The sequence below is a fragment of the Epinephelus lanceolatus genome, chromosome 1 (assembly GCF_041903045.1).
Source record: "Epinephelus lanceolatus isolate andai-2023 chromosome 1, ASM4190304v1, whole genome shotgun sequence".
Classification (NCBI taxonomy): Eukaryota; Metazoa; Chordata; class Actinopteri; order Perciformes; family Serranidae; genus Epinephelus; species Epinephelus lanceolatus.
In genome coordinates, this window is record NC_135734.1 from 27,186,986 (window position 1) to 27,205,096 (window position 18,111).

Sequence of the window (18,111 nt, forward strand, 5' to 3'; positions counted from 1 at the left end):
GAAATGTATCTTTGCGCTCCACGTAGGGCAATCTCCTTTATAACTTCTGATGGCTTTTGTGATGACAGCATCTGCTTAAGCAACAGACCCACCAGACTGTCACACAGCTGTGTTGTGCCAGTGCTGAGTCCCTTTGTCTATGTACCCTGCCAGTATTTTAGGATTCAGTGACTTTCACTTTGTGTTTTGGGCGAGAAACATGTTTCTGCACCATCATCATCTAACTGAGACCCAGGAGAAAGATTCAAAAATATATCAAACATCATGGGGATCATCTACAAAATACTGGTTCTTGAGAACATTTCACATCAGGCATTGGCTAGTCTCTATACACAGACTCTACATTCAGTGAATGTAGAGTCTGTAGGCCAACCCCGGAGATCTTGCCTCCAGAAGAAGAGCGGAAGAGCCCTAGTTTCCAGTGCTAGGCTGTTTGTAGTCCGTGTGATATTGATCAATCACTTTTGAGCCGGCTGCAGTTGTTGCCAGGTTAAACGGTCCGTGTGGTGAACTAACGAGACGGAACATAATTGGCATCACTGCAAACTCTGAATCCATCGCAATGGTTCAGCATATTTACTTATATATAAACAGAAGTTGGAAACAGAAATTCGCCTCCTTCGCCCAAATCAAACCGGAATGCCAAAAAATCGGGGGTCTGCCCCCAGAGGCTGTATCTGCTGGAAGTCAGACGCCGAATACAGCCGATGGGTTCCGAGAATGGGCATCGGCTTGCATTTATTCTGGCTATAAAGAATGCATTAACCTGTGAAATAACTGAACCAAAAATGGGCAGACAATGTCATCTCTCTTTCTTTTGTCACCTTTGGGTTACCTGAGTTCACCGAGTCTGATTACCTTATAAAACACTACATGAAATCACCCGATGTGGCAGTCATGAATAATGAGCACAGCTAAGATGTAACAAAGGTATACACGCGGGAGCTGTGAACAAGTAGGGCAACTAATCATCTTTTTCATTATCAATTAATGCAGTGATTATATTCTTGAGTAATCCATTTGGTCCATTAAAGGTCAGAAAGTAGTGAAAATGTTTCCTAGCACCCAGGGTGGTGTCTTGTTTTGTCAGACTAACAATCTAAAACCCCAAAACATCCAATCTACACTGATATGAAATGAAAAAAGAATTCTCACATTTAACCAGATAATATTTAGTTTTTTCATTGATGAGTTCCTTAAATGATTAATTTAGTATCAAAACAGTTTTTAGTTTTCTAATCTAATCGACTACTCAACTGTTTCAGCTCTATTAATGATCTTTGGTCACATGCCAACACTCACACATGCACCCAACACCACATGCAGTAAAGGATACTTCCACTCCACCAGGCTGATGCAGGCCCTGCGTATGGGGTTGTTGAGGTTGAGGCAGAACAGAGCTCTCGGTGGCCTGCTGTTGGCGTTACTGCCCTGTTTCTTGCTTTTGGCATACTGCTGCCGCTTCTTCTGTGCCAACGCACCTACCGGGATGGTAGTGGACGCCGGGGCAGGTAGGGCAGGAGGAGCGGGTGGTGCCACAGGGGCCGGGGCTGGGGCCGCAGCGGGGGCGGGGGTGGAGGCGGGAGGGGCCTCTGGGGCTGCGGGGGCTGGGTCTGGGGCAGGCCCGTTGGCGCTCATGGTGCGGGCGTGGCTCTGTGAGGAGCATCCAGCAGCATGGATCTGCCAGGGTAGACGGGGTGGCTAGAGAAGGGCAGAGTAGTCTGACCAATGAGCTGGCACGTCACCAGGGGGAGCGACTCTGGTGCTGCTGGCATAATTTGCCTCTGAGAATGAGAAAAAGGTGAGAAGAGATGGCGTCAGCACATTTGACCCTTTTTATAACGGTGAAAGAATAATTGATATTGCTTTTAAGCGAGAGCAGAGCACATTACATCCTTCCTTAAATCACTACATTGTCTTGAATAATGCAGTGGAATAAACATTCCTGTTCTTCTGCTTGTCTATGAAGCTCTGACGGCCAAGTGTATGTGGTAGACCTGCTTGAAAGCTACCCAGACCTCTCAGGTCAACTGGTACTGAAATTCTTAATCATTCTCAAGTCAGGTCAACGTCTAGTGAAGCTGCCTGAAACATTATTGCCCCTACATGCTGTTTCCTGAGATGTTATTAATAATGTTCAATAATTTGCAGTACATTATTTGTAATGGAGTAATCTATATATGGGTCTGCCTGTGTATTTGTTGTAAATGGCTCACTGAACTGCTATTATTATACTGTTAGTAGCATTCTTGTAATTTGTATTATGTGTCTATCTCTTTTTTCCTCTTTTCTCTTCTTGTTCTTTGTCTTTATTTTCTTCTTAACTTCATGTAAAGCTAAACATGCTGTATAAATAAAGCTTGCCTTGCCCAAATCTAATGTATTTCTTTGTCCATGTTGACAGTCCAGCTCAAACTGTAATATTTCTGCTTGAAGATGGAGCTAAATTGAAATATGATGTCCTGCAGAGGTGCACTGAGCCGGTACACAGATACTACAGATGGACTTAAAGGCAATGGGAGTTCAGTGAAGTGAAAAAGGTGCAGGGGTGATTCATACAGTATATATACATCACATACTGGCCTACAATTGTGTTCGACACCATGTGAGAACTTTTTATTTAAGGTTAGACGAGACTGATATCATGATTGCACACACTGACAAATACCAAAGATGGCAGAATAAAGCAAATAAGTCATGGACAGCTTATTGAACTGTACTTGTACCTTAACTGATAAAATAGCAAATTCTAGTTCCTCCCAAACATAATAATAATCTTTATTGTCCATAATTGTGGACATTTGCTCTCTGATTTAGCGGTTGGTTAAAACACATCATAGTAAAATCAAAATACATACAATAAATAACACAACATGCCCGGTGCAGACGACAATAGAGGACATGGTTGTTACAAATTTAGTTAAGTTATTGCATTTGTGATGAAAGATTTCTTGTAAATGTTCCTGGTTGCTGCTGCAGCTTTAGCATCTTTCCCGTTCGCAAATTCATGAATTCTTTAAGAAGGTGATGAACAGAATCAGCCACACTTTATACAGCTCTTTGTTTCACCTGCGTTTCTACATCTCAGCTGTTTGTGGTCATTTCCAATAATTTTACAGGCCATGATTGTAATTCTGGACAGTCTATCTTTGTTCTTAGCCCATACACATGTTAAAATACTTTCTACAGGACCTCTGTAGACAGTCTGTAAAATGTTCTTGGTTATATTGTATTTATCCAGTTTCCTTATTGGATACAAGCCCTGCAAACATGCACATATGATCACTCCATAAAGCCATCAAATGTATTTTGGTGTGTGACTCCAACAGTGAAAATAATGAAATGTGCAACTGAAGCAGAGGACCTTTCAAAACTACAAGAAACATGGCAGGTTGGCCTGGTTCTGATGTTGCCATCAAGACTCTGAATGTAAAAAACAATCCAACATTTCCTGAACCATATTCTGTGAGGACAAAATATGAAAGCCGATGACATGCAGATGTCAAAACACACACGCAAATTAAGCTGCAAATTCAGAGCTGCCACTCTCAGGCATCACTTGGTCACATCAGTTGTGTAAGTCCTTGAACTGCTGAGCAGGCCCCGCAGAGGAAGAAACAGAAAAGGTCACATTGCAGTGATGCTCCGAGAAGAATTCATCTTCATATTGCATAGGAAAACGGGGTATGAGTGTCACTGTGATGTAGGACTGCACATCTTGTGGTGAATTCAGGCTGCCAGCTTTTTTACATCTCCTTTGTGCTGCGATGCTGCCTTCATGTAGCCGAGGCTAGTGCGAGGAGCTCAGTATGTTAACAATGCGCACCAAATGCGCTTATTTTGGAATATTAATTTCACTGCTGCATCGACAACGTCGACCGTGCAACCCGTGATGAAAATGAACACTGACATTTCCATGAGCGATTCGTGACAAAATAACCATCATCAAGCGTCCTCGTATTTCTCCTTGGACGCCACCAAGGTAGGATATGGTGAAATCCCCCCCAAAAATGATGTGAAATGACAGGCTGACTCCGGGCGCTCATAGTGAAAATTGAGCAACGCACAGCCGTCAGATGGTCCTCGCTGCTCAGCAGAAACAGCTGGCAACCTTATTACAACAAACCTCAATCAGAGATGCTCTCACACTCAGGGCTAATATAGTGGTCAGTGCACATGACCAGAGCCCACCTCAGTTTGGAGAAAGGTGACCATGCTCTATTATAATGTATTTAAATGCACCGCACATGACAAGCCGATGAATCTCATCCTCTGAATCCACATTACATGACAGCGTCGAGAGGAAAGTGGCCATTTAATAATAACTGCTGTCCTCTGACAATAATGAGACAAGCATCACCACTGCCTGCATGCAGGAAAACGCAGCTATGCTAAGAGGCTAACTTCAGTTTGTGGAGCACAAACCGCACCGAGCTGTACCTTTTTTTCTGGAGACTTTAGGATTCAGCCGCGGTCCTCTCCGCTCGGTAACACGGCTCCACTGCTTCGGAGGGGCGAAAAACGCAGGTCCGGGGTCTGAGACGGCGGTTTAAAATTCATCAGCTCCGGGAGCAGGAGGGACACATAAAGCCTGTGCATTAATTAAGCTCTTCCATGGTGATCGTGGAGAGCTGGAGACAGGAGAGTGCGCACCAGACAACAGAGCATCCTCGTCCGCTGCCTGCTTATCGTCACGGCGCCAGTGAACAGTGAAACGAGTCTACATCAGAGAGCGAGCTCTCCTCCTGCTCCTGCACGAGACCCTGCACACACACACACACACACACACACACAGACCTGTGCTGTGGCATGTCTGCAGTGTTACCTGCTCCTCAATAAAAGGTGACACGTTTCAAACGTGTCACATGCTGCAGCCATTCATCACGTGAAGGTCACTACTATAAGACAACTACTAAGTACTCAGATCAGTGTCAGCCTCTGTTGTTTATTTGTGTGCTACAGTTGTGGCAGGCCTACTAAAAGTGGGAAAAGGCTTAGCAACTTACCCTACTGAACACACTGGGAACCACTTTCTATGAAACACCCTATATAAAGGGCCCATAATTTGTAAGGCTTTGTCAGTTCAATTCAATAGAACTTTATTTATCCCAAAGGAAATTCTTGTGCCACTGATTGCTTCAAATTACAGTAACCAGAATTTAACGTTCACAACAAGTAACAACCAGTAAAACCAGTGGGTTCCCAGGTCAGGATCACTTTCTTGGCCCAGTTTTAGAAACAATTGAGTATTAAATATCTGGCAAAATATACAAGAAAAGAAGTGTTTTCAAGAAGCAAAAGCAAAACCAATGCCTAATAGAGTAAATATAAGAGTAAGATAAGTACAAGAGTTACTAAAAATGAACTAAAATAGTAGTAACTTGTATGGCTTTGTTATTCAGTTCAATTCAATTCAACAGAACTTTTTTTATCTTGAAGGAAATTGTTGTGCCAAAGAATGCTCCAAATTACAGTAACACTACACAGTAACCACAATTTAACATTCTCAACTAGTACCAACCAGAGACCCAGTGGATTCCCCGGGTCAGGGTCACTCACTGGGCCCAGTTTTATAAACAATACTGTATTAAATATCTGGCAGAATATACAAATATACAAGACAAGAAGCGTGTCCAAGGAGCAAAAGCAAAACCAGTGCCTAAAAGATTTACAATAGGAGTAGGATAAGTACAAGAGTTACTAAACATGAACTAAAATGGTGGAAAAAGCAGACTGCTCCTGATAATCAATGATATATTGATTGTAATATAACAATTGTACATGATTGAGAAAGCAGTGGATGGCGTGACACCTGGATGAGATACCTGCCACGCTACAGACCACTGTTCAAGACAAACCAACAACAAAACAGCATGTTTTTTAGCAAGTCATTGCTGTGTTTCAAATTGCTTTTTAGACACCACACATAGGTGTCTTTGTGCAAACTATCATCGTTTCCACACAGGGAAAGCGTCACAAAAAGCTGTTGTTTTTTTTCCTGAGACATCGCAGCATTTTCAACTGGGATTGTGCCCTCAAACCAGGTACTGTAAGCCAAAACATGATTTTTGTGCCTCACCCAAGTCACGTATTAACCACAGCATTGTTGAAATGTAAAGTTTCAATATCTCCACTACAAATGTAATGTATCCATGGTTTGCAGAAACGTACACTGCCAACATTAATCTGAAGATTGGGATGAAAATGGTGATAGCCTACACAGTGGTTATGTGTGGTCACACTAGTTCTATGAACACAGCAAGTCATAAAGTTGTCGAAATTATGAGAGCTGTAAATATTAAAGTGCTGTCACAGCCTCAGCAGGTTTGGCAATGTGAGCTCTAAAATGACAGCACTGGGAAATTTGGCCGGTCAGAGAGTATAAGAGTGGAGTGGAGCCTCAGCAGTTTACACTTCCTGATCAAAGCAATATGTCATCCTACTTATCATCACATTGTAGGCAAAATTAATATGATGAACTTGCTGGCAAACAGCAGCTTGTTTGCATTCCAACGGCTGCAAAGCAAAATTTCATCAAGTTGGACTCATGTTCTTGTCCACCTGGTGAATATAACTCCAATGTTCACTTTCTTTTAGCTCTGTTTTTTGCTCTCTACCAACTGGTGAAGGAAATATGTGGTTCTTCTTCGGCAGTTGAAGGGATACTTTGCTGATTTTCAGCCAGCTTTGTATCATTAAATGTGAGTAGTATTTGTAAATGAATTGTGATTAACTTGCCTCCATCCTACCAGTGCCCAGATCTCCCCACTTCACTCTTTGCTCAAATCTGCTGAATGACAGGCCATCAGATTTTCACTGGCTCTATTTCTGTTGCTTGACCTACAGATTGTACTTATATTATAACCTATACTGTATATCTCATGGATAAGACAGATCTGGATACAGCATTGAAGGTGGGACCACATTCATGCCTATGAAAGTTGCTCAGTAGCGCATGAAGCCAAAAAACTACTACTATGAAATTACCTGGATAATCGGCACTGCTTCAGCATCACTGGGCCGATAGAGCTAGCGCACCAGAGACCTCCACTATTTCCAGTTAAACGCTCCGCTAACTTCGATGGCGTTAAATTATTTAATCAGCTCTTCTAGACCTTCCAAATGTTGTTCAACCAAACACATTAAACCCTGATGGTGGAATGAGTGAATGGAGATTGTGACACTCAAAAAAATGTATCCACTGATTTACTGACGTCGTTTCCCAATATCAGTCTATGGGAAAAAGCCTTTTTGGGCCCAATGGCATCATGTGATGGACCCCAGAAATTGAAGTACCACTGTTTAACCACTACAAAAATTGGCTTCAAAGCCCAGCACACTTCCTGGGGACCTGATTATCTTTCAGTTTCCTTGAATTTTGTATGCCCGCCACCACAGACACCAAAGTTTAGAAATGGATCGAGAGAGACCTGCCCCCATACTCTCTCTCTCTCATACTCAGATTGAACAGTAAAACTTGGTAGCGTCAATCAAATATAAACCAAGATTCTATTACTCAAAAAATGTTTCCAGAAACATATTTTAGCGCACTGTTTGGCTATGAGAATGTGTGAACAAAAAGTTGGTGTCACAGTGTTTCCTGTATTCTAAAAACGATGGTTAAAGTAAGCAGTGCAGCAAATATAGCAAATATAAACCAGAACTTTGTTACTGTGTTGACTGTTTCTCACCTAAAATGTTGTCAGAAACATATTTTCGCTTACTGTTTAACTGTAATCCCAGATTGTTTGTTACCAGCCGGCCGCCATATTGTTTCCTGTGGAAAAAAATGGCCAAGCCTCCATTACATCACCCACTGCAGGAGTGTTTATTGGTCCGGTACAAGGCAGTGCATTCTGGTCGTTGTAGGTTTTCTACCTTTTCAGCAAAAACGGATGCCACAGCCCCTTTTTCCTCTGTTTTCTCTGGTCATGTTGCACCAATTTCAAAAGTATTTGCATCTTCCTACTGCATTGTCAGCCTAGTTTTATGAAAAGACCATCTTCAGCAGTGAAATACTTACTGAGATGCTCCACTATATTTACCACTGACTGTGTCTGGCTGTTGTTTAGAGCTGAGCAGGTAGTTTACAGGGTTTTTTTTGCTGAAAACTGCTGTGCACTATGGCCAAAAACGAGGCTATAAGAGCAGTAAGAGTGAGCCAAAACAGTAAATTACAATGAGCTGAAACTCACTATAAAGCTCCATAAGACTAGGCAGAGTTGCAGAGTCTGGTAATAATTCTCTGTAGATTCATAACTACGTGAGACCCATGCCACATTCTCATGCTGTTATCTGATATGTTGTTAGAATAAAAATATAACCCAGATTATAGCAGCTTTTAAAGAAATCCATCCCGTGTACCAAATCTATATGATGGATATATTAAGACATGAGTCAACCAAAGAAGCCATTACTCAGACTTATGATTGCTGAAATGGTATTTGTGTCTCTCCTGCCACAGTCAGTGAAAATGTGTCGTTTCAGCTGACAACATGTTGGCCTCCTTCAAACTGTTCCCCTTTTTTAAGTAACTACATTTCCCATTTGCCTCAAGTGCATGTGATGAGAAAGTAAGTCAACACCACCCTGCCTGATAGTTGTAACACACATGTAGGTCTGCCTCTCTCCCGTTACAGCAGGTCTTTGTGAGCAAGCAGATTCTGGAGTATTACAGATAGGACGGTAGGCTGTGGGCCGACAATAATACAAAATGCTCTGTTTACCTTTATTTATTTATCTTTTTAAAAGGAAAGTGTGTCGAGAAGTGTAGGGCATTTATTTGAGACAATATTATAAAGCAAGCATTTTTCTTTGCCATGAAAAGTGTTCTCAGAAATTGAAAATAATGTCTTTAAAGTTCTTGTTCTTGGGTCAGACATAGATTAAAATACCTATAAACGTCTATATTTCAGAGAATACTTCCCTTCAGATACAGATACCACAAAATATACATTGCCACTGTCATTGGTTAATTTTGTGATGTTTTGTAAGACACATAACCTCTTAAGCCAATACTGTTCACATTGTTGTACCATTAAAAGAGGGATTTGTCAGGTTAAAGGCAGTCTGACAAATGCAAGAGCACCACGAGGCACTTGTACATCTGTCACGCATAAAGCTACACATTAATCCCACCCTTATGAAAAACTAATGACCAAATGATAGCTTTGACCCCCAGGAGACCCTTTAAAAACTCTTCAGTCACTTGTTACGTCAAGCCTCTTTAGTAACACCAGCACTTACGAAACAGCATCTGTTAAGTAAGACTGGCTTTATAAAGTATTTCCATGAATTATTTGACCCAACCACATCCAGTAAGACTTTCATTATATCCACAGCCACAGTACAGTGTAAAAAATAAAATGTTCTAGTTGTAGTTTGCTCAGATAGCAGTGAGTTCAGAACTGCTGAGCTATTGTTGTCAGTGCTGTGAAAATCCTACCTGCCAGAGTAGAGCAGCTGAGCTGAGGCCTTTTGCTTCACCTACATGTCCCAGCTGACAACAAAGAGCACAAGCCACTCATCCTCTTCCCTGGCGGGCCAGTCAGCGAGTGAACCGCAGCAGTGTTTGGTGAGAGGTGGAGAACGACTAGGCGAGGAGGCAGGGACGAGGCTCACCGGATCAACTTACCTGTCTGCCCAGGATAATGGTTTCTTCTAGAATCTTCTTGAATTATTCACCTACAGATGAAGTGGTGCGTGTGAGTGTGTGCACATGTGTGTTGTTGGTAATTGTGTGGCTGCGCGTGTCAAATGGCAGAAAATGGTTTAATCACATTTTTTGTACATGTTGTACTTAAGGGTCAAATTATGATTTGGCACTATTGTTGGCTAACTAATTCAAGGGTGGACAAATAAGAGACACTCAGGAAATACACTTCAGAAAGGAGCAGTGATCTTAATGGCCCCTTCACCAACATAGACTGAAAGGCAATTAATAGAATATTTGATTAACAAGAAACTGTGGCCTCAGAAGTGTAGTTTGTGGTTAATCAGCATTGTCTAGAACCAAATATAATCAGGCTTCACAAAATTGTAATCACCTCAGGGATATTTCTGTTGTGCTGTTCACTCTGTAATTAATATGTATTTGGAGAAACAGTTAAAACATGATTTAATGTGTAATATACAATTCTTTTTAATTAAATGAAAAAGAAATGCACAATTTCTGAGACACCAACCGTGATTTCTAACTTGATCCTTTGGTGTAAAAGGAATAGTGCAGTTCCTTCAATGGCCACTTGAGGCTCCAAAGGGGAGATAACTTTACAGCAAAATTAAACATGTTTACAGCCTGGTACAAAAAAAAGTTGTGGTTTCTATAGCTAATTTCCCCGTTCATGACAACTGTACTGTGGCAATTTTTTGTGTTACTTATGTGTTTAAATGTTATTAAGGCTTAAAGTTAGGCTTTTAATAGGGGCAGGGTCGCTTGAAAGAGAGTCTGTCTGGGAGGTGTCACCACAGTCGATGAATCAGATCCACCCCTCGCTTCCCCCTTCTCTTCCAAATATGGCCACTTTTGGCCCAAAAAAACATGGAGGTGGCCAAAATGCTGAACTCAAGGCTACAAACCAGTAGGTGATGTTGCAGTGGCTATATCCATTATTTTTCTAAAGTCTATGGGAAACACATATCTTTTTTTATGAGAGTTAGATGAAAAGATTGACACCACTCTCATTTTTGTTCAATAAATGTGAAGTTGGAGCCAGGAGATATAGCTTAGCGTAGTATAAACACTGGAAACAAGCGGAAACAACTAGCCTGAATATGCACCTCTAAAGGTCGTTAACTCACATGTTGTATATGTTTTTGTTTAATCCATACACACGCCAACTTGCTGTTTTTTTACACTTCCACTGTGTACTGATTGAATAAATGAGCTATAGTATAAGATGTTAATTAGTGAGTTTTAGGGCTTGAACCTGGTATTTATGTGTATTTTGGTGATCAGAACATAAGTGGACAGTGACAGAGACACATTGCAGTCCACAACTGTGTCTGTCTATTGTGTTTGGATTTCATTACTGCTTACATCTGTCAGGCTAGAAGGTCAAAGGGCCCCGTGCATGGTTATTACCTCCACGCTCTCGCTAGCTACTTGCTTGAATGCTCACTGGTCACGTTAGAGGTTGTGTCTGTACAGCTGGAGATATCACTGCCAGCAAAATTCAACATGTCTCCTTCCATAGCGCAAAACGATGGATGGTCATGCAACACTTCATCCAACTCGTCATAAAATGGACAAGTTATAGAGCGTTAGTGCCCACCACTTCCTGCATTGATTAAGCAGTCCGTAAGTTGGGTAAGAATCACAACACATTACCATTTACACTACAAAAGATATGTGGTCAAATGCGTCCCAGACTACTTCGGCAAGGGGTTGAGTGATTGGGTCACAATGCATCCTGGTGGTCTTTTACACTTGTATTTAGCCCTGGCCACTTGTGATCATATCGCTCAAGATACATGTTATTACCAGGTGTAAACAGGCTCTTAGAGGTGCTGGTAGGCATTGATTTCCCCTGCCCCCTCCTATGCTAAGATAAGCTAAAACCCTCTAGCTTTATATTTAAGACCCAATTCTTCTCATAACTCCTGACAGAAAGCAAGCAAGCATACTCAAAATTGTCAAACTATTCAGTTGTTTTTGATGTTTTGATGGCCTTCTCATTTAGGATATTTGAGGTGGTTATCACTTTACCCTGACTTCAACAATCAACATGATGTTAGCAGTAGGCTACTTTGCACTTTATTAGGGAACACTACACTGCTAGTTTTTCTTCTCAGCCTCACCCTTGAGAAATGTTCTTTTTTTTCTCGCTCTTTTCTCCTGTTGTTCTTGACCTGGTTTTCTCTTAACTGATGATTTCCCTTCAAAGGTGGCTGTATGGCAGCGAGGATGGTGGAAATAACAGTTCAATGTTTCGATGTTCATTCACCTGGAATAGCCGATGTGCATGTGTCTGTGTGTGTTTGTGCTCTTTGTGAGATTATGTTCAAACTCTGCACTTCTCTTCAACACACATACACACACGCACACACACACACACACACACACACACACACACACTAACCTAGTCTGTAGTCCCTAATAGAAAAGCGCAATGCAGTTAATTTTCTCTGAAAATGGAGTAAAAACACAGACAGAGGGTGCAGTGGCCCCCAGGGACCACGGATGCCTTTTGGCTCTGCGCAGCAGTCTGCCCCCACCTCTGATTTGATCTGCTTCTTTACCCTCTACACCACCAAACTCTTCCAACCAAAATTAACTTTATTCAAACATGGTGATTCACTTTGTAACTGAAACATTCAACAACAAGAGTTTTAGACTTTTCTGCTTTTACAGTACAAGAGAAAGGAACATTATAATCCTATTTTTTCCCTAGTGTTTATTTCTCTGAAGGTCCCTGTGATGATGCATTGTCTTAAGCAGTCTGTAATCTGTGCATAAGCAAATCAGACAAAAATAGTTCTGCACATGGCAGGTCTCTGGCTCTCAGCTCTGTGGTGGTGAAGGTCCTGTGTAAATGTTGTGTTTGTCCAACCTCTAAGAAGATTACAATGTGTTGATTCAATAAGAATGCACAACGTGTTGAGTTTACACATGCAATTCACTCAGACAGCTGTTATGTTTTTATATCTCTTTGTAAATGCACTTTTACTCTGTGCTTTATCCCTCAGCCTCACCCCCTCTCTTCCTCCCTCCCCCCTCTTTCAGCGGCTCTTTTTAAATCAGATTGCAATAAAGCTATATGAGCGCCTCGCTCATAAGCTGCAAAACTGCCATTTTCTTTCTAATGCCATTCATATTTTCACTAAGGCTGAGTTCATATGATTTTTCCCAATCATATGGTGGTGATGAAGGTTTAGGATATCTGAAAGGAGTCTGAATATTAGCACGTGAGACTTGATGTCTGATTTCCCGGCCTTACCATGCATATGAAACCTGGTTAGCAGGCACTGATGCAAACGCACTGATGCAACAATCAGTGCTTTTGCATGTTTATGAGAGAGCTGTGTGTATATTTGCGTATGTGTGTGTGTGTGTGTACATTTGTGTGTGTGTGTGTGTGTGTGTGTGTGAGAGAGAGAGAGGGAGTGTGTTGGTGGAGCTGCTTGAAGGAGAGCAGTAGTGATGGAGCCTGAAAGCCCTGCAGCGCAACTGTTCTCCCAGTGCATCATCAACTTCACTGCTGAGCCCACAACACACGCTCAGCCTTAACCCCTGCTCGCACACTCTACTCTCCTCTCTGATTCTTCCTTTCTGTCTTTGTTTCTATTCATCTGCTCTCTCTGCTTATCTAAAGCTCATCTGGAGCTTTATAGCTCTCATCTTCAAATAGTTCCAGTATCCACTCTGCTTTGATTACCTCGCTTATTCACTGATGGCTCCTCTATGTCCTGACCAGGTGTTATCCTTTTTATTCCTACACGTGCCTTCAACACAATCCAGACCCTTTACTTCGAGGATGATCGCCCAGTCCAGCTGCGAACAGCTATATGATATATAAAAGCTCTGCTGATAATTCAATCATAAATCCTATGCTCTTGTCTCATGCATTATCAGGGGGTGGGGCCTTTGGGTGATGGACAGCTCTCAGATAGGGCAAGCAGTATGTCATCATGGTGACTGCAGAGCGATTTAAGGAAATGGAGTGATAAGAGCAGAGTGGAAGAGGCTTGAGCCTGAAGGAGCAACTGGCATTAAAGCAATGTACCAAGATTCATGGATGTAAGATTGTACGCATATGAGTGTGAGACTATTCCTGAGTTCATTTGCGTGTGTGCACATCAGCAAGCCCACTTGCATGTGCTCATATATGTAGGCCTGTATATGTGTGCTGTGTATCTGCATTTGTGCTGCTTCTAAAATCATATTAATCATTCAAGCCCAGTAACGCTGGGTCCATTTTTTGTTTACCTGCATCATGTTGGAAGAGCCGCACACATGCTCTGTGTTATATTAAGGCATTGTTTCAAAAGTGGTTGCTTTGCTCCTCTTTTTCTGCCAGAGAGATTAAAAATAGAAACATTCATGCTCTCTGAATGTACTTTCCCTCCAGGAAGTGTGCAGCTGTGGGTGTCTGACATTGGCTGCGCACCATCACGTGGCATCTTCTTCCCAGGCTGCCATTGGCTGGCACCTGTGGGGCTCTGTGAAGAAAAGCTTTTCTGACAGGACCCAGGAGCCCAGAGGAGTTGCTGGAAACTGGGAGAAGGACAATGTCGGTGGAACCAGGAGAGCAGTGTGTGTGTGTGTGTGTGTGTGTGTGGAGCGAGGGGGGCTCAAGAGATGGCATCACCATGGTTGTGAGCACGGAGGTGCTGGGACGTGACCTCCCAGCCACAGCAAAGGGCAGGGATCCACAGAGATGATTGCATGAGCTGAAGAGGTGCAGAGGAAAATGAATGAGGGGCAGGAGAGGAGGGCGATGATTTGCAGCAATGACGCTCAGAGCGCACGTGTCACCATCACACAAGCTCAGCTGACACTTAGATTTGTTGTCACTGCTCCCCAAAACTTTACATCTGCACACATTTGGTTTCATTCAGTAAGGATATGGCTCAAAATACATTTGCCCTCAGTACTGATTCAGTATTAATTGTCCTCATAAGTGATTAATTTTAAAACTCCTCTCTGCTGAAATATGTTACAGTTCTAACAGGTTTTTACTACTTCAGTTATTGGCTAATAAAGTGGATGGAATGATCCGATAAAGCATCAGTAGGAGCTGTCGTCCTACATTTATGGGGAGACAGTGTCCTCTGGTGTTTAATCTTTGGAATACAACAGGCCTGTAACAAAAGGCCGGTCAAAATGGAGTAATGTAACACAGCGAATGCTCATGTAACACATGCAGGATTATGTCCAGCTGCTTTTGCCCTATAATGCCTCCCTGATTATTGTGTTCCTGTTTTCTTTGACCTTTTTATGCCAAGAAAATGTTGTTTGATTAATCTATCACAGATCTAATAAAATAGACTGGCCTGCAATCTTAAAAGGCATTTGACAGTTTGTGTTCATTAAAATGTGCTTATGTTATTTTGATTGCCTTTGCACTCTTGTACAGGAATTCTGACACCACCCCTCTCTTCTGTCCAGTGGAGGATTCTGGACTGTACCACATCAGCAGACTGAGACAACTCTAATCTGTGAGCATTTTCCTCAGCTCATCACTCATGGTGCACTGCTGCTTTAAACAGCTCGGAAACACACTGACATCCTAAGGCACACACACACTCAAACATGAGTAGCACATGCTCAAAATTAAAGTGAACATGTCTCTCCACATGTCTGGATTTGTGATATCATCCAAATAAATGTTGCCCCTATTTTTCTAAATAAACCCAGTCATTCAGTCACTTAATGTCTGTAAAATATATGTATATAATTTACCCAAAAAGTTTTAATTTGGCTCATATTCTATCGATTTTCTTCCCATGTTATGCTCAGCAGGTGACCAGCAGAAAGAGGTCAAATGTAGCATCAAAGATTATCCTCTAGATGGCAGGCCAGCTCTCTCCGTGCTGATAATCCCAGCAGCTGTTTTATGCAAGTTTGTGCAGAGGCTGCAAATTTCCAACATGCTGGCAAACTGTTGAAAAAAACACTTATCTGTGATTTTATTTCAATATAAATGGAATTTTTCCCCTTTTTTTTTAAACTTACAGTTTGCATACAGTGTGAGTAAAATGACCTTAGATTTTATTCATATTTAATGTCACGCAATATGATTAAATGAAAATTAAAGGGGTACATGTGCACTGTATATTTGGTGTAGCATGATGCTGCTGTGCTGTATCTATTACAAAGTCAAAATTTATTAATAGGTCATCTTAGACTTTAAAGAAAGGAAAATTATTTTGGATGTTTCATTCATTCATTGTTTAAGGCAGCAGCTCTAATAGAAGCTCTCTGTACTGTACTCTATTGTACTACATCTCTTTTACCCTCCAGGTACAGTATAAAAAGCTCTGGGTAGTGAGGTCCAAGCATGTCTGTGTATGTGGTCCACCAGGTCTGATGCCGAGGGTTTCTGTGGAAAGAACACAGTGTTCTCAGAGTGAGAGTCATAAAACCCACTGAGTATCAGGATGTGAAACAGAAGGCAGACAGAAATATGAGTGGCGGGAACTTACTTTTTTTCTCCCTCCTTCTCTCTCTCTGTCTCTCTCTCTCACACACTGTCTCTTTATTCCTGTCTCAGATTTACATTTGCTCTGATGGCATGACCATAACTAAATACAGCATTGCCAAAGCAGATTACATAACGTTTCATAATATAAATACATTAAGAACATGGCGGGAATAGATCGCTTGGACATTACTACACCACAGTGCAGGCCTTTCACTATACAACATATGCTGTGCTATGTACTTTACTAGTTACAGGGTGGCGGACAGGAAAACAAACAGTTAACAAAAATAAAGAATAAATATTTTAACTGATGAGTGAGATATAGTGCTCATCTTCCTCTTCGTCTCTTTCTATCTCTGAATTATCATCAGCATGGTGAAAGCCGACACTAAAACCTGATTAAAATGATAACAGTATGATGAATGATGTGGAGAAGTTCATCTCGTCTTATGACAGTGTTCTGCTGACTGAGCTGGTGTTTGGACTTGTGTAAAAAGAAATGTTTAGGTATTGATTTTTGTGGAATATGAATTTATGTTGTTTTTTGTAGATTGTGATCATTCAAATTCGCTTGCTCTATATCTCTCAAATTTTCTCTTTTGTTCTGTCTTTCTGAGGTGCAAGTTCCACTGAGGACAGGGGAGACATGTACTCTTCTTTTCAATGTCCCACCACTAAAGGCTACAGGTATAGCCTTTATATTTTTTTAACCACAGTAATCATGCTTTATGCTACTGTCTGACCAGCTGTCATATTCTGGCTGAGAAGATGAACTAAGCTGCTGATTTGGCTCTGATATCCTCCTGAGACCCTGTGTCTTCATACAAGGAGATCACATTTTGGGCATACCGCACCTTATACTTCACTTTTCCTAACTTGGACCCGTTGACCTTGTTCATGGACACCTTTTGTGCCATCTAGTGTTAGTAAGAGCACAATACACTAATCCATGTAAAAAAAATAAATAAATAAAAAGATGCCAGCCATCTCTGCCAAGTCAGTCTGCAGCCAATCCTGACACAAAAGTGGACATGGCACAAAACCTGATCACATGTTATGGCTGAAACTTGTTTATTTATCATTATTAACATCTATATTTTCATATGGCAACACATTTGACCAATTTTAGCAACAGTAACAAGATAAGACACTTTAAATAGGAAGTACTCATTTGAAGACATCAGGACTTTATTGGTGGGACTTTATTATCATTGACAATGTTTTGTTTTTTATACTTATCAGGTCCTACTGATCCCAAATAGCTAGGAGAAAATAAAAATGCATACCAAACAAAAGTTCGAGTCTCAGGAGGATACACTCAAAAGAAATGCCACAGAGGTTTCTCAAATATAGCATATTCAGTACTATTATAGCAGCATTTAGCATGATGACCAACATAATTGTTTCAGATTTTGTGTTAGTTATCATATGCATGTTAAATGCAGCAACTTGGATTCAAATCCCAAATTTTCCCCTATTTTATTGCCCCCCTCCCTTCTCAAACCAAAGTTACACCCCTGCTGTCTCTCCTTTTTTTCCTTCTTTAAGTTATATTTGTCTCTCACATCCATCATCTCTACTTACTGTTAAATTTCTTACAAAAGCATGTTTGGGTCTGTCTAAATATGGCCTTTGGCAATAAGAATGTGTTTGGTCTCAGTGAATGACAAAGAACAATCAACCATCCATCCATCAGCTATACCCTCCTATATACTAATGGGTCACGAGGGGCTGGAGCCGGTGCCAGCTGACACTGGGCGAGAGGCGGGGTAGACAGATCGCCAGTCGATCACAGGGCTGACACATAAAGACAGACAACCATTCATGCTCACATTTACACCTACCATCAAGATCTGAATTATTGGTTTAGACAGTACAGCCAAAGTGAATCAGAGTGAGATGCTTCAACTGCCCCTCCTCCTCTTCCTTCTCCTCCTCCTCCTCCTCCTCCTCCTCCTCCTCCTCC

General features: G+C 41.5%; 1 protein-coding gene across 11 annotated transcripts in view; it reads right to left on the reverse strand.

Annotated features, from left to right (window-relative positions):
* cacna1da (calcium channel, voltage-dependent, L type, alpha 1D subunit, a) overlaps positions 1-4,902 on the reverse strand; it is a 100,005-nt gene extending 95,103 nt beyond the window's left edge. For 5 of the 11 annotated variants that reach the window (XM_033627081.2, XM_078168547.1, XM_033627080.2 and 2 more), the window contains exons 1-2: positions 4,441-4,900; positions 1,337-1,784 (exon numbers count right to left, since the gene is read on the reverse strand). In XM_033627081.2, coding sequence (XP_033482972.1) covers positions 1,337-1,638 — 302 coding nt within the window. In that variant the 5' untranslated portion in view covers positions 1,639-1,784; positions 4,441-4,900. Of the gene's footprint in view, positions 1-1,336; positions 1,785-4,440 lie in introns of all 11 variants that reach the window. The other 6 variants (XM_078168538.1, XM_078168529.1, XM_033627078.2 and 3 more) reach the window with 3 other exon arrangements.
* Positions 4,903-18,111: the final 13,209 nt, after the last annotated feature.